This window comes from Harpia harpyja, chromosome 4 (genome assembly GCF_026419915.1).
Source record: "Harpia harpyja isolate bHarHar1 chromosome 4, bHarHar1 primary haplotype, whole genome shotgun sequence".
Taxonomy (NCBI): Eukaryota; Metazoa; Chordata; class Aves; order Accipitriformes; family Accipitridae; genus Harpia; species Harpia harpyja.
The window spans coordinates 40,438,875-40,460,400 of NC_068943.1; the positions used below are offsets into that span (position 1 = coordinate 40,438,875).

General features: G+C 43.0%; 1 protein-coding gene across 4 annotated transcripts in view; it reads left to right on the plus strand.

Moving 5' to 3' along the window:
- FLI1 (Fli-1 proto-oncogene, ETS transcription factor) overlaps positions 1-21,526 on the plus strand; it is an 89,328-nt gene that overhangs the window by 42,147 nt on the left and 25,655 nt on the right. For all 4 annotated transcript variants that reach the window (XM_052786342.1, XM_052786343.1, XM_052786345.1 and 1 more), the window contains 3 exons: positions 8,552-8,763; positions 17,409-17,563; positions 20,941-21,144. In XM_052786342.1, coding sequence (XP_052642302.1) covers positions 8,552-8,763; positions 17,409-17,563; positions 20,941-21,144 — 571 coding nt within the window. The remainder of the gene's footprint in view (positions 1-8,551; positions 8,764-17,408; positions 17,564-20,940; positions 21,145-21,526) is intronic.

Sequence of the window (21,526 nt, forward strand, 5' to 3'; positions counted from 1 at the left end):
AGCGGTGAGTCAGAGCTCAGAGGAACCTGAAATATTTGTGTCTCTAAACTGCCACCTCCCAGATCTTGAATTCCTGGGAGAACACTCTTTTTACAGTTTCCAGTGCTTTGGCAGTAGGAACACAAACTGAAAGGATAAGATTTTGTGGTTTGCATCTATTCCTTCATGCTTTTAAGACTCCACTTTATGTCCTTTTCCAAGGCAGCCTGTTAAAGAGGAAGCACATAGATGTGACATACTCTCTCTCAAGACACACCCCCACCTCCAATACTTTTGGGTTTCTCATTTTATTGTTTTCCTTTCTAGGGTGAATCATTTATATTGAAAAGATTCGATTGCTCTTTGCATGTGGAAAACAAAAACAGCAGGATCGTTGTATAGTCTCAGTTTCTGGTATGAGTAAAAATACCACCAAAAAGCTCTCCTTTCAGAGAAATGGTGGCACTACTGCAACAGGCAAATGCAGTTTAAAGTGAGCTCATGTTTTCTGAAACAAAGTGCTTGGTCAGTCTGCAAACTCCTGATGAAATATTTGCCACTGAAAAGCAGCCTTTGGCACTACATCAAGGAGAGGAGTCGGGCAGTGGGTGCTTCAGGACAAAGCTGAGGTCAGCACAGAATTTCTGCATAGCAGTAGACTGCATTTATTCTTTGGGATAGTTTGGGTTTGTCAGGAAGCCAGACTCTGAAACCATCTTGCAGTTTCCCTCCATGTGTCTTCAGCAGAAAAAACCATAAAAATGCTACAATAATATTTACTGAAGTGTGTATGTTCACAGTTATATCCATGTGTCTCTGTTTACAAACACATCTGCTCAGTGCAAGTCAATTATTTTACAAGGGTGAGGAAAAAAAATTAACAGGAAGGTGAACGAGAGCTAGGTGGATTTGACTGCCCAGCTCCGGAAAGCAATCACCCACACAGCATCAAGTTATTCTTAGTGAGCATGGGCAACTTTGGAGCCGAAAAGCTGTGGGCAGAGGTCAGTGGTGATACAAGCACAGTAAACTGGCTGAGGAGAGTGTTAATACATGGCAAAGGCTGACTGATTTTCTGGAAACATGACATGGCTTGGAAAAAGTCTTGAGAGATCATATAGTCCTCCCACCTCAGCAGAGTTATACTGATTAATTCACGGAGGCGAATCCTTTTGTAGTGAAATTAGCTGCCAGAAAATGAAACCTGGCTCAAGCCATGCCAATGGCAAAGCTTCCAGCACTTTTAACAGACTTAACGTTTTACCTGCAAGGTTCAGTACTCATCCTAAATAATCTCATGTATCTTGGTTGGCAGAACTGGGCAGGAATTCTCCCAAACCTTCTGGGAACAGAAGCCAGAAGCTGTGATTTGTCCCTCATCTGCTAATGGGCAGACACCTCATCCGCTATTCCCAGCATGTATCAGTACAGCAGGGTGTGAAGCATCCGAGACCAGTAGGAGTGCTTAGGGAAATCCCTATCTATAGGCCCAGGGATGTGGGTAAGCCAGCTGGAGACTGGCAGGGATGTTGCATGCTCCAAAGCACAGCTCCCGTTCTTTTTAAAGGAAGAGCTGCAGCACACCTCCAGGATTTAGGAACTTACATGAGTCTATCAGGCATGTCCAGTCTCTCTAGCCTCAGATGTCACCATATTACTTTTAAGAGGTCAAGAGGCCACAGCAGTCATCTGGGCAGGTTCTTTTTTTTTTTTTTTCACTTCCTCTCCTGGTCCTGTGCTGAGACCGCACAGAGGCATCTCCTGGAGATTTCCCATGGGTCTGGGGCTGGTGCCCGTAAGCCTCCTTATCATCAGCCCTAATGCAGCAACTTGCTGCGGAGGAGTACTGTGTTCCTGTTATTCCCACTCGGTATTTAGCCTGTTGGAAACAAACCAAAATAGGCTCTGAACTGATTTATGTGAAGTCTAGACTGAGAAAAAAGTCATTGGTCCAGATCCTATAAATGTGTGCATGAAGTCAAGTGCTCTTCTGAAAAGTGAAGTACAGAAGCATGATTTAATTTTTGTTTCCTTTTTGCATCAGGTTTTAGGGATCTTGATATCAAAACAATAAAGCATTCATTTTAGCAGCCTTCTTTTATCCATTTGACATGAAATTTCATAGAAATAGTGAACGTAAAAATAAAAAAAGAGACATATTTCCTTATGACGAATTCTTCAAAACCATTTTGCCCCATTTTTAAGCTGGCTAATTTCAGTGTGTTTTTGCTATTTATGCCTATCTTATTCCTGCTTTGTTTCCTCCTAGCATGAGTTACTAAGTTGTGGTTTCCCATTTATTTGAATTGTGAAGAAATGATGCTGTATTCTAAGACTGCCAAGTTAGGCTCGGATGTAGTACTCTGAGTGGAAACTGAAAGAAAGGCAGTCTGAGCTGCAGAGGAAAGCTTGCGTCTCAATTTGTCCGGGTAGCTGACCTGCTTTGTAGTTTTGAGCAAGTCTCCAGTGCAGAGTAAGAGCAAACTTATTGCACTGTGGGATATCATCAAAATAATTAAATGAAAGCCCTCCTTTATACACCAAGAAAGCCTCAAATCTGCAGAAATTTCGACACAGTCTTAAAGGTATGCTGCCGCCTTCTTAATCTTTAGTCCTGCTGCAGCAGGGAAAGGAAGACTGCATCTCCTCCCATCCCTCCTCCTCAGGGCAGGGACAGCTCTGTGGCACAGATTACCAGCATTGGGGTTGCCACAGCCCAAATGCCATCAGCTCAGCTGGAAAGTGCTGCGAACAGAACAGTTTGTTGGTCACTGTGCAATGCTGCAAGTAGATAGAAGAGGTAAAGAGCAATGCATTTTGGTGGTGACGGCTCTCAGCCTGCTGTTTTCACTACAGCGTTGTGATGGATCTCTGGTGCTAGCTGCAGCCCGCAAATCCTCTGCTGTAGAAGCAGGCCTTAAATTGATTGTGAAGGGCACAAGATTGGATTGTGGTTGTTAGCAATAAAATGCCTGTGACTATAATTTTCCAGGGGGAGTTATGTGGAGTCCCTGCACCAATCACGTAATATCCTGTAAGGAAGGTGGGATAGAGTGAGCAAGCCTCCAGAAAAGTATGCTGAAAAAGCTGCAGAGTTCTTTCTTTTTGTTTTGCTTAGGTGTATTGTGAAGACTGGATATATTAGAGTGTGGGATTGCAGTCCAGGCCTTGCTTTGAACTATTCAAAAGATTCCTGTTTATGTTCCAGTAACAGCACTGGATGAGGCTCTATGCCCCACAGAGCTTACAGTGTGCACAGATCAGGGCAACAGAGGACTGGAGGGAGAAAAAAGGCACGGACAGGGGAATGCTTTGCTAAAGGTTATGCCAAAGATCAAGGACAGGGATGAGAATAATAGTCTGCCTTCCCACCTCCGAATTCATTGCTCAATCCATCCGAATTTGCTGCCCCAAGATCAACGCAGGCTCTGCTCCTTTTTAAATTTTATATTTGACTCATTTTCTTGTAAGTCTGATGTTATCTCTTTTCTGCTTGTATGAGATGTTGGCAGCAGAAGTGCTGACTTGTAAAACTGCAGTGCCAAAGTCATTTCTATTCAAGGAATAGATCCTCTGTGCTAACCTCAAGCCATGTGTAAGGCTAGTTGCTGCTGGTACCTTGTATTTTGGTGCTTCACATCATACATCTGGGCTCTTCAGACGGTGGGTTTGTGTTGGTAACATTCTCTTTACAAAAATATTTCAGGAGTGATTTTCTCACAGGAGTGGCAAAAGTATATTATTGGAGAAAAAAAAAGAAAATAAAAAAGTCACCCCTCTAGAGGTGGAAGTAATCTTTCCACGCATGGCATAACGGTTCAAGTACTCAGCATTTTCTTCTAAGTCAGACTTAGTGGAGGAGGATGAACCTTTGATCTTTAGCAATGCTTTTTAAATGTGGTTATGGCCAGAAAAGTGAATGTAAAGAGCTCAAAGACAATATTCAGTGAAAATTCATTGCATGCACCTGGAAAGAGCCATTATTGTAGACATTGGGTTATACCTGGGATGAAAGCTCTGACTACTGTCACCTCACCAGCTCTTGCTCTTGTTTTCATGACCTTTCTCCTAGAGCTGAACCCAGGGAAGTGGGAACTTCTAGCGAGCTTTCCTTGCCAGTGAACTTTGGATAAGGTTAAAAACTTGAACTTTTAGGGGCCTCATCCAAGGCAAACCTCTAGAGGTTAGCAAGGACATTAGGATATCCTGGGGCTAGCTCTATTATTAGTGCAATCATCAGTGCAACAAAGACTGTGTCAGCGACTGTGAACAGAAGAACATCGAGGTAAATGATGATGTTTCACATCATGTCTGCATTGCACAGTTGCCCCTGTTTTTTACCTAGGGGCTGTTTCTCAGACCCATTCCTTCCATATATTGGCTCAAATGTCCTGCTCAATTCATTAACTAAGTGAAAACTTTTCTAAAACTTGCATGCCATCTCCATTTTCCAGTAAGGAATCAGGAAAACTTGAAGCATTGGTGGACTGTCAGCCCTCCCCACTGTGCTACCTGTGTGACCAGAAGAACAGACTGGCTTTCCTGCAGCATGTAGGGACAAAATCAAAGTGTACCTCACCTTACTGTAGCCCTTAGACCTGGGTCTAGATGGCTCATCTAAAAAAAGAAAAAACTGCAAATTCGACCTCCTACAACTATAAACGGTTGGTTATTAATAATAGCCATATCACATATTCATGTCTAAGGGATCCAGAAGTGTGTGCCAGCTCTATGCAGAGCTGTTTCAGCAGTCATAGCAATGGGAGCCTTTCATTTGTGGCAGTTCGGCGGTGGGCTGCCCTGCAAAGGCTGCGGCTGTTCTTCACAGCGAGTTGAATTTGCCTATCACTGCGCTGCAAGCTGCCGTAGATGGGATTTGCCACATTTATTCCAGGAATGTGATTAAAAACTGGAAAAACTGAAGCTAGCCTATTTCCAGAGGCAATATAATGTAACATATATGCCAGAATAATACACACAAGACCCCTGCCTCAGACTCAGCCTGGCCAGCTCAAGGACGCAGCCCAGGAGGCAACAACATTGGGGGGAACCCTGATGAGCTGCGGCCTGTCTGGTTAGGTTATGTTAGCACCTTTAATGCGTCCGTGTGTTTTCCCAGTTGCCCGTCACCAAACACTAAGTAGCTCTCGATTCCAGGGGATAGAAATTTGCCCTCTGGTATTCAATTTAACTGTTGATCTCTTCCTCAGCCAGCACTGAAGCAAACACTTCCTGAACAGACTAGTCCTTCAAAACTGAATCTAGCCAAGCAGAGCCTCTGGTAGTGAGTACAAGGAAGGTTGTACACATTCCCCGTCTGGGTCTCTAGCCTGAAACTCCGGCAGGGCCAGGCAAGCCCTGTCCTCTTCCAAGAGAGTTAAACTGAGTCCCAGGTAGTCCTCGCTGCTAGGACCTTATCTGAGTGATCCCTGTACTTTGACACTGCCAGCTAAAGGCTACCTGTTGCATGCCACCCCTTTGTTTTTCTCTTAAGCTATAGATGTACACACCAGGGAGAAGCTGATTGCAGCAGGGGTTGGCAGCATGCCACCCAACTTCCCTTGCATGCAATCAGCAATACTTGTTTGCTATTTGCATGCACGACCTGGATCGTAAGCAGGTGTTACAAGCCACTATCTCTGCCTGATCTGCTCTGTGTGTCTTCAGTTCCCCCAGAGCCTTGAGTCTGTAGCTTTTGTGGCTGTCACTAACTCAGGGTTTTAGCTCAAACGATTCCTGGTTCAGCAACTGCTTGGGCCTGCCATGATGGCAGCCATCGCATTTGAATTTCTTTTCCTGTGTGTGACACGGTTTTAAAGATGGTAGAGTTTGCAGTTTGTAGGCATTCAAGCAGCAAAATGCAGAGCTTCTTGGTGCAACTGCTGCCTGCCTGTGAGATTATCATTATCCCCGTTAAGACCAGTTGCTGCTGTAGGCAGGGCCTAGCAGCCGCTTTGTCTTTCAAGGAAGATCCTTATCTGAGGAGGCAGGCTTCTCCATCAGATATTCTGTATATCAGAGAAAAGTGTGTACTTGCCTGTGTATGTAAAGATAGTTGTACTTGGATGGAGCCCTAATCATTGATCCTAGTCTAGCACAGTTTTTTGGGGTGGGGTTTTTGTTGGTTTGTTGGGGTTTTTTGGGGGTGGGGGGTGGGAGGGGGGACAGTTAGCCAGAAAGATCCCTGCTTTCCAATTTTTTTCCATCAGAACCTTTCTTTGGAAGAAAAATGGCTTTAGGCAGAAAAAACATTACCTCAGATATTGTTTCCTTAAAAAATCCCAACTTTGTGTATGTTTTTAGACTGGAAATCTCGAAAACCAAACATTTAAAAATTTTATTTCATGAATTTGCAGTGGTACTCATGGTTTCCTTGCCTCTGACCAGTAAGATGCATAGCTGAGACTGGGTCTAGAGAGTCATAAATTAGTCCAGTACCCCAGGTATTTGCGGTTCACCTACCACCTCATGCCATAATGTAGGGAACCCCACATTTTTTGTACTGAGAGGAAGCAGAGACTTACAGAAGATGTGTCATTTAGGAACCCCTGCCTGTCATTCTGACTTCAGTAAATCAGAGAAGCTGCAAGTCACTATATCCTTACCTGTGATGGAAAAGCTTGCTCTCTTCTAAGAGCTGTCACCAGAAGATCTCGTGTTCTTGTACCTTTCGACACAGGCAAAGTTTATAGCCTGGAGATAGTCTCAAACCCTTTAAGGAGTTTCTGACACAAGGCTGTGATCACACAGGGTTGCACCACAAGGAAATTCTTCTGAGGGGCACCTTCCACTCCCTAGCTTACTCTAATTAAAGCAGAAAAAGGGAGGGGCTATTTTTGAAAGGTTGTGCATCCACCACAAAAAAGCTGTTGGAAAGGATGAACACAATCTGAGCTCCTTGCAACACACAGCGTTAGGCAGTGTGGGGTAAAAGCTCTCATTTTTGTTGTTGAAAGGCTGTAGCCATCTCTGCTGATCAGTGTGAGAGGTTGCTCACAAAATTTTTACAGCAAATACTGTAACTTCGGCAGGACTTATGCAGATGTTTGAGGGTTCCTCCGAATTCAAGCTGAGTCAGGCCCACTTAAATTCCAGGCTACTCAGGCTTCTTTGGTTTTGTTGCGTGATCTGAGATGAGAGATAGAAAATTGCTGATATTTGTAAATGCAGAGCACTGACCTGACTCTTTCTAAGTAAGTGGGTTAATTTCAAGCTGAGAGGGACTCTCGTGTTTAGCCAGTAGACTCTAAGTATTGACATTTTTTGTGATGATATCATGAGCCTGGTCATATCTGATTTGCACTTAGATTCTCGAGTAATTGGAGGATTCCAGCAGCTGCACTTTTCTAAGTTTTCAGAATTTCTGTTTCTCTCCCTGGTTATGGAAGAATTTGCAAAACTAACCTCAGAAACGACTACTGGGGGGGAGGTGGGGAGAGAGCAGTAATTTATTACATTGAAAAGCTTGTGATGTGGACTGTCTCCTGTGTATTTTGAGCACTGAGGGTTTAGCAACACACCAGCTTTCAAAGCAAAGACAGTGTCTGTACGTTCACAGTAACCCACTGCTGCATACACATCAATGTTACGGGTCTTTCGAATGCTCGGTCCACAGAGTGGGTGAGTCTGTTGCTGCCTTTGTTTCAGAGGTCTGCTCCATTAACTCACGTTAAAGTAGTGTGTGCTTTTAGTTTGGGAGGTTCCTCGTTCAGTTTCTGGCTTGCCAGCCATAATGGTAGCTGTGTTATGTGCGGTTAACTTAGCTCCATAAAGAACATGCAGACCTTGTCAGATGCACTTTGAATAAGGCAGGACTGTGCCAAAGCCTTTATGAGCCTGGCATGCTTCATTTAGAAAACCCAAGCGCATCAACGCAAGGAAATTGATAGTCAAAACGTTTTGTCAACATTTGGAGTTTCAGCAGGAAAAAAAAAAAGGATAACAATTTCCTGTTTTTAAGCATTTCTAGAAATGCACAGTTTGGTAACTCACCAGTCCTACACTTCCCACAAAATAAACAAAAAGTGTAAAGTAATGCATTTTTTATCCCGCCACTAACACCCATAACTCTGACCTGTACTGACTGCTGCTCCTTCACTAGTAACCTCAAAATATAAACACCACACAAAACCCTTTGAAAGAAGATGTATAGACCTTCAAATGACACTCCAGAAATGTTACATACTACGTATCTCTTTGGTTGTTTTTGGACCAGCAAGTGCAGGCAGGTGGGCAGATAACTATGAAATTGCAGATGAAGCTGCTTACAGCAAGCAACAAGAAGGATATAGCACCCAACAGCCGCCTTTACTGTTTGCAGAAGTCAAGTTAACCTTAATTCTTGCCCCACCCAGAGCAACACAGCAGCTAGCAAAGTAACCCACTGGTTTTGCATACGGGTTAATGGACCCCAAAGAATCTGATTCAATCTGCAATCCTGGCAGATGGCAATTTCAGACAGCACTGGGCAGCTGTGGGACCCTTGCAGGTGCTCACCAGCTCAAAGAGAGAATAAAAGTGGAGTTACTAGTTTAGTCATGACTCTGAGCACTTGGTTTTTTTTTCTCCTCAGGAGGCTCTGTCGGTGGTGAGCGACGACCAGTCCCTCTTTGACTCCACGTACGGCGCTGCCACTCACCTCCCCAAGGCAGATATGACAGCCTCAGGGAACCCTGACTATGGCCAGCCGCACAAAATCAACCCTTTGCCTCCTCAGCAGGAGTGGATTAATCAGCCCGTCCGGGTCAATGTAAAAAGGGAATATGACCACATGAATGGATCAAGGTAAGGAAAGACCCTTTCCACATCTACTGAATCTTAAATAAAAGCAAAGCCTGTATCGTCCATTCGTGCTCTTGTCCTGCCTATCAGCAAACTCCACTCTTTGTGTAGGACCCCATCCAGCTGCCCCTGGAGTTCCTTTGTCACTCATTTTTTAATGGCCTGAGGATCTTGCTCTAGCAGTTCTGCAGTATTCATATCTACCAGTCTCCATGAACACTGTGCAGACTGGGACATGAGACTGCCAGGACAGCATTCATGCTGCAAACACTGTTGTAAATTACACATTTCATCACTTAGTTCAGCATCCCACAAATGTGCCATGGTTCAAGGGGGTCCTGAAGATGGAGTCAGTCATGCAGTAATAGTTGGTGTTTATACCAGTGCTCCAGAGTGAAGCTAGTGAAAGCTGCACTAATGGACTGTATGCACTTCACTGGAGGGCACTTCTTACTGCATCTGTAACTAGATTCGTGCTCCATCAAGGCAGAAGCAACCATATGAAACTGGAGAGCTGCTTGATGGAGAAGGGAAAAAGAGGAGACTGAGGTCCTTTTTGGCAGTCTATGAGGTGTAACAAAACAAAAGGCATATACCCAGGTCTTCTGTGTGAATATATGCGACCACTGGTGAAAAAGAGAGTTCAGGAGTAGATTTGAGCAGTGATGTTAACCATCAGAGGGACACTGGTTGTGATGTGTCCTCTACAGCTTTTAGCCAAAGAGGTAGGAGGCCTGCTCCGCATCATTTGTAGTTAGAGCTGGGGGAGATGGATCATTTCCCTGTTCAATGAGAAATTCAAAGACTTGAAAACCTTTTATTATCGCAGCTCAGGTTGTCTCTTTGAAAAACATTTCTACAAGTCCAAAGCCTAGGAAAAAATTTCACCTCTTGGAGAAAATCTTTAGGTGTAGAAATTACAAATTTTTTCAGTTCTAAATATATACAGTAAAGAAAAACTATTTTATTTTTTATCATTAGGTTTTAGAGTTCATATTAATTTTAAATTTTATTTTAATTTCAAAGTCACAAACATCTCTAATATTTGTACAATGTTAATACAGGACAGTTAAACAATCAAGGCAGTTTCTTCTTTAGGATTAGTTTAGGGCTTCTGTAACAGCCTATTTTCCTGGTTTCTGAGAACCTAACAAAGTGTAGAGTTTGAAACAGAAAGCAGCCTCGCACTTTCAGACTTCTGTAGTGAGACGATGGTGTTAAAGACTTCAAACAGCAGCATGTTTTTTTTCCTCATAAGTATACAGTAGATGCTGATTTTACTATAAGATAAAGGTCTTTGCGTCAGTTGGTCTTTGATGGTGATCATTTGTAGACTGAATTTGATCTTGCCCCAGTTGTACCTTAGTATCATTTCTGGACTTCATAAGAACTACACGGATTTTTGCACTAGTGCTTCCAATCTCAGAGTTGAGCCTGAAACATGGGAAAATTAGTTATTTCCTGAAAAACACCATCCCTGGATAACACAGGCAAAAGGATGGATCTTGAAAGTACCAGCATGTTTGGCTTTTTTGATAGTCACAAGGAGTACCTTTGGCTACCAAGGCTAGTCTTCTTAAGCTATCCCTAAAATCTTCAAGAGGGCAATGCGGAGTGGGATCCTGAGCGAACGAGCAAGGCTTGTGCATGGTGCTGTGCAGGTCTGACCTCTCCATCCTGCGGAGAGGTGAACCAGTCATAAGAACTGAGGTGGCCAAATCAGCCTCACATATGGCACAGGCAACACGCTCCCACGACCATGTGAGGACTCCCTTTGTAGCATCGCATCAGTTGCTCACACCCATAGTGTCAGACCAACACAGAGTGTTTCCTCCCATTATGCTACTTGTCTGTCTCACTCTAGCAAATTTTGGAGGGCCAAGGGAGCAAGTAGTCCTGTCGCATCCGCTGAGCTACCACAGGCAGCACATATTTGTGCTTTTCACATCCTGTAAGCACATGTTCTGTATGGATTCTGCGTATGTGTTGTACTTCTATGTCCAAAAGTCTATGTAACATTCTCATTGTATGTGTATTGCATGGACTTGGAATGAACTGTATCAGGCTGTCCTTCCATTGTGATCTTTGTGTTACAATTTCCTCATCTGCTCAGAAAAAAAGGGAAATAATACTGCTTTGACAAACTGATTCATTAACAACTGTAAGTGCTCTGATACCCATGGAAAAAAGTCCTCCAGAAGTGTGTTTATTCTGGGCAAAAAGGAAGTCCTTCTTTATGGGCTTGCTCAAGACTACAAGATTCTTAGGCAGAAACTAAGTGTCCTCAGTCTCTCTAGAAGAGGCGTAACAACTTCGCAACTTGTTAGGAAAAAAAGAAAAGACTGTTTTGAATGTCAAAACTAAGCTCTGAAATAGCTTCCAGCCTTGCCTTTTGATAACTTATTAGGACAAGAGATCCAATCCACCCAAGAAATGGGAACATTCATCTGATTTACCCATATTCTCCTCCTATTCATGGCTAAAAATTTGCCCTTTCCCCCTATGTCCATCACAGTTCATTGTTGCCGGTTGGGCCACTCCAGTTGCTTGTCCCTCTGCTCATCAGCTGCCTGGCAAAACTGACACACCATCTGAGCAGCAAACGCCAATCTCAATACAAATTAAATTGAACTGCGGACTGAATAACAAAACCTATTCGCCCTCCTCTCTCTCTGCCTCTCCTTCTCTCTCTTGTTTTTCAAGCACACTCTCTTACCGGGTTCCAGCTGCCTCATTAGAGGGAGCAGCCTTTATTCTGTGCTTCACCTGTACTTGAAGCGCTAGCATTTTCTGCTTGTCAAGAGAATGGTTTATGTACTCTGGGGAGTGATAAAGCTATAGGAAACCTGACAGTGGAGGGAGCTGGATGACGGCAAGAGACAGTGTCCAGCTTTTCTTCTTTTTCTTAGCAACCAGAAGCAGGTCTGACTGCCATGAGGTATAGTGTGATGAGTTGGTTTGGTCCTCAGCAGAGTGGGAGAAGGGGTCTTTGAAGAACCTCTCCAAGCCTGTTTTGCAGAGCCATGCCTCCAAGTGCTAAACAACATGGAAACCCTGATCAGCCTTCTACCCCATGGCAGGTTTTCCTGGTTTACTCCCAAATTTGAAAGAGTTTCCCAGATAACTGCATGCTAACTGTGTATAGGGGATATTCAGGCAATGGCAGAGATCTGTGTTTTAGGGGAGAAGATGGGACTTCTGTATTACTGCAAGATTCAGAAGTAGAAATTTTGTGAAAGTTTCTAGTATTATCAGACCTGGATGCAGTATATGGCCTCAAAATCTGTCCTTGCCTTCACAGACAGCTGCTTGCTTAGGACAAAACCCAGTGCTACATTTGTGTTTCACAGTGATTAGTGTCCAAACACAAGGCAGTTAAAATCCAACATAGAAAAATTAAAATCCTTGTGCTTCTTACACCCCCTTAGGCATTGGGAAAGGGAAATGGTCTTGTATTTGTAGCACTGACCTGTTACACACAAAAAATAGAAGTCCAGCTTTTCCATGGTTTTACTGCAAGATGTTCTGTATACCATTCATCTTTCTGCATCCATTTGGGGACTGGAAGCGTGGCTTGCAGTCTTTATTCTTTGCTGAGTTTGTATCTCTTGTTTATTTCATTTATAGCCCATTCAGGGAAAGATCTGTCTCCTACAAAGTGCTTGTACAGTTCCCAACATACTAGGCCTGGATTTCTGTTGGGACCTTTAGATGCTTTTGTGATATAAATACAATCATTTATATTTTAAAAAAATCAAAAAATCTTTCACATTTTAAATTCCAATGAATAAAGGAGGAGGATTATTTAGAAAAATGCTGGGTAAAGTTTAACCCAATTTACAGTCCATTTTAATAATTGATTTTTCCTTATATTTTACATAAATTCCAAATGCAAAGAACAAACCAAACAACAGATGTTCCAAATTTTGACTGTATTTACTGAGTTACTACAGATCTGCATTCGTAGCTAAACTCAGAGAGTGATTTTTAAAAAGACATTACAAAATTTGTATGATCTTCAAATGTGAAAGAATATTCTAATGGGCTGGATGTGTGCATGACTGCGGGCAAACTTCACTGTGTAATTCCAGCTGATGTTACGAATTTTGTCTAGCTGAAATAATGAAGTCAGTGCTTTGAAAATGCTTTGGAGATGTTCTCTTGCTTCAGAATATTAAAATAATGCTAAGGTTCAGGGATCTCAGAACATTTTTATGCCACAATAATTTTCTCAAAACAAAACAAAGGGTCCATCTATGATGTCTAGAATAAAAAGCCCCTTTAAGTAGCGTGTGAGCCCTCTAGTGGGATTCGCTGTGTTGTTCTAGTCCCCAGCCAGAGCAGCAGACTGTGCAATTAATTACCTACTGTTTGCATTTACCTGTATGTGATATACACAATTCTTTTAGTCCCTACTGAGCCTCTGTGCTTTCCTCATGCAGTTTGAGTTTTGTAACCTCTATGTCTTTTTCCATCCTTTTTACAGCTGTCCTTTCTGCAGACTTACAATCTTTTTCAGTGTGAACCTCCTCCTGAGGCATTCCTGAGAGCAGGGGGAGAGGCAGCGTTAAAGGGCAGTTAGATGCGAGTTTTGAGGAGCTGTGATTCTGCCCTGATAGCTCTGTTCCCTGCCTGTGAGAGGGAACCACAAGCAGAATCACAGTATGTCTGTTGTTATTTCCTTCACTGAACAAAAAAAAAATTAAAATCTAATTTCAAGTGTAAAGATTGAAGTTGAGATGACCAAATGGGGACTTAAACCAAAAAGTGGCAAATTTAAAAAGAAAAGAAGATGGGAAGAGAGGAGTAGAAAGAAGGAGGAAATATCACACTGACCGCAGCTGAGTCAGGTTCAGAAATCACTGAAATCCCTTATTTTGCTCTTTCGAATGAAAGCCAAAGGTGATTCCTAGACAGAGGCCCTGGGACAGTAATTGCTTTATTTTCAGGTATCTGGAACACAGGCTGAAGCTGTACAGAGGATTTATTAGTCAATGCCAGGCTAGCTGCTTGTCCATTTTGGCCAGCCTAGCATAAACTTTCCCAAAACACCAAGCTCTTGGCATCCCCAGAGACTGCTACTGGAGCTGCTGGAACGAAGAGTCTTTGGACGGACAGTGAGAATGAGTACTGCTTCATATTCCTTGGACTCTGTCACTGCCACAGTGAATACACTTAAGAGATCTTGTGAAAGCAGCCTATATCCATTTACCTTAGTAGATCTACAACATTTTCTGCCCCAGAACCTGAGCAAGTCCAACATGTATGGCCACTTGAATGTCTGAAGTCTCTGTGAAAAGTCAAGGATTTAATTTGGCATCTGAAATCCCCTCGCACAAACCATTTCAAATAATGAGGAGATCTTTATATAAATCTAAGTCTGCTTGTGGGTAATGCATGAACTAAGAAAGGAGCTATATTCAATGAATACACTATTCATGGCTCACAGCTCCCTGTTCTCATTTGATACTGTAGTTGTTCCCCACACTGAATTCTTCTCTGTGTTGCCCACAGCTACACCTACCTTCTCCTGGGATACTGTTAAATCCCTCATCTCAGGCTGGGGCAGTACAGTAATGGACATCCAGAAGCTGCGAAGACAATTCAGTCTGGTAGTGCTGTCCCATTTCCCAATAAAAGGCTCCATTTGGATCTGGTAGGAAATGCTGGCTTACAGAGGACACAAAAGTAAGGATCTTCCCGCTTGCCATCACTAAAAATTTCGTGGTGTTTTTCATAAGGACGGTTTGGTCTCCTGCCCAGCTAAGTTTTGGTAATGCTATTCCCAGTTATGTCTGTCCTTCTGCTATCAGATTTCCACCGGGGTTAGCTCTGGATCCAACCATCCTGAAAACTTCCTCAGAGGGAAGGGAGGCGTCTATACAGCCACACGGACACAACCCTGTCAGGTACACGGAGCACATTTAACGTCCTGCAGGGTTAAGAGAGTGGCTTCTCTTCCCACAGTGGTAAATCAGTGGTTGGTAAGGGCACCTCAGTCACTTAAACTTCTTTTCTGATCTGTCTCTTAGACTTGGTTGTCTGGTTTTGACTGTGGAGACATACAGAGCAAGGCAGAGGATAGGCAGGGTCCTAACTGCCAAGCCAAGAGTCTGCAAAGTGAAAAATCATCACAAAACCACCGAGGAGATATCTTACAGTGTTGGTGTTATTTTTGTTACTTTGCTGTATCAGTCATGTGAATGAGTGTGATACTTAGCAGAGAGAATAGAGACAGCCAGGGACCCTGTGGTCTTTTCACTGGTGTCATTTCATGCCAGTAGAAAGCATGTATACTCCTAGGCAGATAAGCTTTTTAGAAGATGTTATGATCTGAGAGTCTGGATATATCCTATAGTTCTGCACGAGTAGTATATATGTAACTATTTTACCACAGATAGTGCGTATCTCAGCTGCGGGGGTTATTTTCCAGGGAAATTTAACGACCAAGCAGGGGGGTGGGAGTGAACCCCTAAGAAGGACCTTAGGCAGCAGGTAGTTGTGCCAGCACCGCTAGCACCTGGGACCTGCTGACTGCAGGGAACGCGAAGAAAATTTTACTGTTGTGTCTGAAGGAGGGAGAACTTAATCTCAAACCATACGTGGGGATGTGTGTGTTTCAGGTCTGCCCCACCAGCTGGGCTGCTCTCACCATTTAAAGTCAGCACCTGGTCTCCAGGCCGGGCGGGCGAGGAGGTTGGTCACCTCCCAGGGACAGTAAGCACTAAGCTGAACAGAGTCTGACACCCTGAAGCATGGATGCTCTCGCCGTTTCACCGAGTCTTCTCAGGACAGCCCGTACCTCAGGAAAGAATAAGATCCTTTGTGCTGCTTCAGGGCTTTTTCTCTGCCTGTACAGGCAGCATTTAACACCTGACACAGAGTATTTCAACAGAAAGTTAGAAATGATCACATTCCCTGTGAAAACCCTGGTGTCCCCGCAGTTGCTCAGACTCTCCTCTGACTGCCACGGGGACATTAAACCTTCAGCAGTTTGCCTCTCTGAAGGCGGATTTTGGTTCCCTGCCTGGAAAAACAGTAGGTGAAATAGTAAAACCTTAAATTCGAACATGTGTAAGTTATACATCTTATTTCCATTTTCAAGTAACATTCCCTCAGTAAGACATGAGGAAAAAATTACCATCTGCCTTAGAATATCTCGGTGGAGCATTTATCTCCCAGCCATGATAACTGAATTTCAGTAATTTCTCCCTCCCCCACCATTCAGATTAAGAAGCAAATTTGTTTAGTGTCCAAACTTGGAAGTCTTGCCAGCTGGACTCAGAGGGTGGGATTTGGTGCACTGTCATAGCTCTTACCCTTCAGCGAACGGTTTCCTCCCAGACGACTTTGCTTCTTGCAGGGAAGAAGGACAGCTGTGCAACTAAAGCAGTGGACTGAACTGCACTGGGTATGGGCTCTGTGCTCACTTTGCATAGAGATTGCACACTAACGCACCCTTGTAAAGGTGAGGGCAATAATGCTGCCCTTCCCTGGTACATTCTTCGGAGCTGGGATGTGCTGTGTGCCTGTGGCAGGCTGTGGACTGGTATTTTAAGTGACCTCTAGAGCTAAAAGCATGACTTCCTACTGCAGCTGGAGAAGAACAAAATCTGTGCTCCCTGTCTGTGGTTTGGAGGCTCGTAATTCTCCCAGAGCAGGACAGAGAAAGCCTATTGCTTGCCAAGGGTCTGCAAGTAGTCCAGGTCTTAGCACAGTGCCACCTGAGTTGCTAAATGTTCCTTCCTCATCACTCCATCACCTCAGAAGTAAAACTGGAGCCAGAGACTTTTTCACACACAGTTTCTGTGGTCTGAAGTTCTTGACTCACGCCTAAGGCACCTAAGATTTCTAGATTTCCTATCCAAGTAGTAGACAAGCCTGGGACTGTTTTAACTGTTAAGAACAGACAAGATCAGTTACATTCAGCCCTGTATAAATAAGACTCTTTAGATACCATGCTAATATTGTAGTATTCTCTTGTGACTATCCTGTCATTTTGGCATGGGAATTTTGTGTTCTTTGTTAATGAAATGAAAGGAGGTGTATCTATTTCTGATTAGCTCTGCAGAAATGCCTTAGGTCATGAGGTGAGAAGTACAGCCTTTCTGTCAATTAACAGACTCCACTGCAACAGAAAGATGGTGTGCAGGGTTGTTTTTAACCCAATGCAAGAGGGAAACAGTCCAACAAGGGCTCCTAGACCATTAAGCTGTGTCTGAAGGATTGCTAAAATGCAATTGAGCCATAACAGATGAAGGGGGAGTGAGGGGTGTAACCAATAGACCTATGTGATAGGCACTTGCTTTTTACCTGGTTCGTGAGTTTTGATATTTCAGAGGTATTGAGTATGACCTTACAGGTACCATTGCCTTTGTCTGAAAGTCCCTCTTTTTTGAACCTCCAACTCTCTTTCCCCCAACTGGTTTCATTATCAAAGATCCTCTCCATGAGACTTGTGATTCATAGATCACCTTATGACATTCATGTGACAGGCCAGGACTGGCCTCTCCCACATGTAAAGAAACTCCCCTTAACTTTTCACCTTTGGGATATTTGCCATTTCTGTAACCCAAACCTCCTTCTGCTACAGCAGGGATGAAAGGTGCATAATAATGACAAGTCATCTGTTTCCTTTTGCATTTCAGGGAGTCCCCTGTAGACTGTAGTGTGAACAAATGCAGCAAACTCGTCCCAACAGGCACAGAGTCCAACCCAATGAGTTACAGCACCTACATGGATGAGAAGAACGGGCCTCCTCCCAACATGACCACCAATGAGAGGAGAGTCATTGTCCCTGCAGGTACCACCACCGTCGAATTCTTTGTGTCATATTTCCTTGCACTGTCTTAAATATCCAGCTGAACAGATAAGGCTTGTTTAACCACTCTCTGAGGAATTCTCTTTCTTACAAAACATGTAAAAAGTAAGGAAAACATCAGAGTTTCTGGCTAGTGGGAATTTCCCGTGTCCCAGTGTATGTTCTACCTTGAATCAGAATAAGAAGTGGATAATTAGTCCTTCTTCCTCTTTTTTTTTTTTTTTTTTTTTTTCTGGAATGAAGTGTTGTTTTAGTTTGTTGAACCAAATCCATCTCCCGTCATGTGTTAGACGAGAATCTGCAGTGCTTCCTGGGACACGCATAGTATGATCAAAGAGTGCAGTTCATAGGCAAGAATAAGCATGAAGTGGACCCAAATTATAACTCCCATGATGTTCTGCAGGATCCAGATGCACTTTCATGTCATATTGATTCAAAATGAGCTATTTTGTTTTCATTTTTTTGTTAGAAGTAGAAAACCAGAAAAATTATATTTTGCAGGAACTACATAATCCTTCCAAAAACTGTTACACAGAAACATTCCTGTCCAGTTCTCTGTTTGTATTTGATATCCACATCTGCTGTCTGAAATTGGCAGGATGCATTAGATGCATTTGGACAGTCAAGGATGAGAGCTGCTGTGGCAGGCAACTGAACTGGTGAAGTCTGAATCTGGAACGAGAGGGAGTCTTTTCCCCACAAAGTTTATAAACACCATAGATATAAACAGGCTAGCCCAGGAACTTTGCAGCAGCGGAGATATTATGAGCCAAGCCCTGGCCCAATATCCGTACCAAAACTTCCACTGATTTCAAGGGGTGCAGCTTTTCACCCAGTGTTGTGAGGGTTTCACCAAGGGTTGTAGCTGATTCAAGCAGATGAACTGTTGGCAGAAAGAAATGTACTCGTGGAATTTAGCTCTGTTTTCTGATCATGGCTTGACCACGAACAGATGACAATTCCCAAGCATTTGTTTGCCATTTAGGATGAAAAGCAAAAGCTTGAACTGAATGTAGTGAAAGGAAGCCAATAAGAGATTGACAGCAAATCTCAAAGTACCATTAAAGCTGGTGTTAGGATCTGCTTAGAGAGACTGGCTAACCTAATTGGTGACAGCATCAGATATGTTTTCAGCGTCAACGTTGCCTAGAAAGGTGTTAGCTGATACCAACTAGTCATTATATTATTGAAGATATTTAAGAGGAAACATTTATCCTTCTCTTCACCATGCTATTTATGCATATTCAAAAAGACCAAGGGTGGGCTAAAATTTAGCATTGTTGTAGACATAGGGGAAATGACTTTTAGTGCCCTCAGTGGAAGAGAAGGTTGAAAATCTCCTCTTTGAAGGAAAGTGGAAAAAAGGACTTTTTTCCCCTCATGAGCACCCACAAATCAAAACCTTGAGATACTTGTGAAATAGCAGTGATTTACCAGACTTTGGAAGACAATAATGAACATCATCCCAGATCTCTGGCTGCAGGATATGAGGCCGAATTCATCCAAGAAAGGCATTTGGAAATTTTAATATAATCCAGAGTAAAGATTTATAGCGCATTAGGGTGAAGATAGGCAAGAATAATGTCACATTAGGCTTGCAATAGTAATAATAACAAACTCTAAGCCATGTTTCAAGAAGGCAGTTTTTCAGAGACCATTCAATGACTTTGGCAGTGATAAATAGGCTGAATGAATATCTGAAATTCAAAAGTGTTTGTTTAAAGGGAGACCACAAATTCACTATGCTCTCTAAATGTTGGGGGTTTTTTTCAAAACTCAAGACAAATAACTCTTTCAATTAAAAAAAAAAAGAATCCTCCCCTGAATACTTGCATTGTAAAATTTGCAGTCTTTTGCCAGTGCTTAGAAAGCAGATTTTAAATTGGCTATTGCCAAAATTTAAAGGAAATCCATCTTTGTTTCCCAAAGCAGACTTGCAAAGATATGGGGTTGTAAGTTCCACGTTTAAAATTCAACTTTAAGCAACCTGGTCCTACTAGAAATTCAGTGAGGAAATGTCACAGTTATAATTTCAGTATTCCTTGGTCTTACTTCTCCATTTCATGCTGTTTTTCTGGAACTCAGCTGCCCAGGAATGTACCAGGTACAGCCACAACCTGACCTTTTGTGTCAAGGGGTCCCTGCAGCCCAAGCACACACAGTTTACAGCTCTGGGCCAAGGCATTATATTATACACTATAAAATGTGTGGCAGAGGCATTTCTTGTACCCATCCAAAGCACAAGCTACCAGCTGTGTGATGGCTACATGTTTCTGATCCATTTTCTCAACTGCCTCAGGACCTGAAGTGTTTGAGGTTTATCTTAGAGGAATGTACCAGCTGTGATGGACAGATCAAACGTCTCCAAAGCTAAGGCTTGCCTTCACAATCCTCTCCAGCTGCAATGGAACATGAATTTGCAGCTTAAATTTTCAAATGGGATACATGGGGAGAAGCAGCACAGGAAACATCTGAAAATGCAGATATGCTCTGAAAATGACTCTGTGAAAATGGTATCGTGGCACAAATTCTTGCTGGGACTTTCTGATCTAATGCTCTTTTCAAAACTCAAAGGATGATTTCTTTTTTTAACTACTGATGCAGCAAACCATCACCATGGGGTCTGAAACTCCAGCCGGGTTCAATCTCTCTCTTACGTCATCGCCAGTAATAAAGATTCCACAGCTGGAGCTTTGCTGACAGTTGATAATGATGCATGAGACAGTATAAAATCCACATTGCCCTCCAATAGCTGTGTTGGTTTTACAGGGCTAGCGGAGGTAGAATTGTGTTCTTGTCAGCGGGGTGAACAAATGTGACTCAGAGATACATGGCAAGCTGTTCTGTTTAAGCAATAATATTTTTTTTCAGAGTCCCTTTGCTGACCATAAATACCGCCATCCTCAGACTTTAAAATGCCATCTGTTGGAACTTTGTAATGCACTTGTGAGGGATGGTGTGACTTATACAGCCCTGATGTAATTACATAGCATTGCAGAATCAAAGCTGTGACAAGCATACTCTTTCAAAGAGATGAGTTTGCTTTTGGAAGCTTTTTTCCAGAGGGAGAAAAGTCACAGTCAAATGTCACTAATACTGTTCCCAAGCACAGGTATAATATTCAGGCAGGTGGGAGACAGTCAAGAGAACTCACCCAGCCAGAGGGTCAGTGTGATCAGTTTATGCGCCTTGAGTCTTGTTATAGCAGAGTACTTGTTCATCTTGGCAAAATGCATTGGAATCAGTAAATTAAATACATTTGGTTGTGGAAACAATGGTTAATGCTTTGACTAGGCTACAGTGAGTACTAGAGGCTGGAGGCTTGCATATAGTTACCACCCTTTGTGCTTTCCTGCCAGATCCCACCCTGTGGACCCAGGAACATGTGCGCCAGTGGCTGGAATGGGCTATAAAGGAATATGGATTAATGGAGATTGACACCACCATCTTCCAGAATATGGATGGCAAGGAGCTCTGCAAAATGAACAAGGAAGACTTCCTCCGAACCACCTCCGTCTACAACACAGAAGTTCTGTTGTCTCACCTCAGTTACCTCAGGGAAAGTAAGTATTGCCCTGACTCATCCCAGCCCTAGCATGACATGCTGATAGGATAAGCTGCCATGAGCATTGAACTTCTAGGGCTCTTCTTGCAGGATAAATAGCAGCAAGGATGAAGGAAAAAGAACAGAGGAAGGCAAGCAGAGAGAGCAAACAAGGAAGGGAGGAATAAAAAGTGGGTTGGAAAGTTAATTTTAGCTTAGATGGAGTTAGTGGTGCTATCAGGGAGGTGAAGAACTGAGCAGGACTCTTAAGAAGATTAGATAGTCTTCCAGATAATAAAAACATCTGTGGGTATATGATAAAAATACATAAATTTGCTGTGGAGATTAAACCAAACATTAACTGATGGGTCATGGGCAAATTATTCCATAACTTTGCAGTT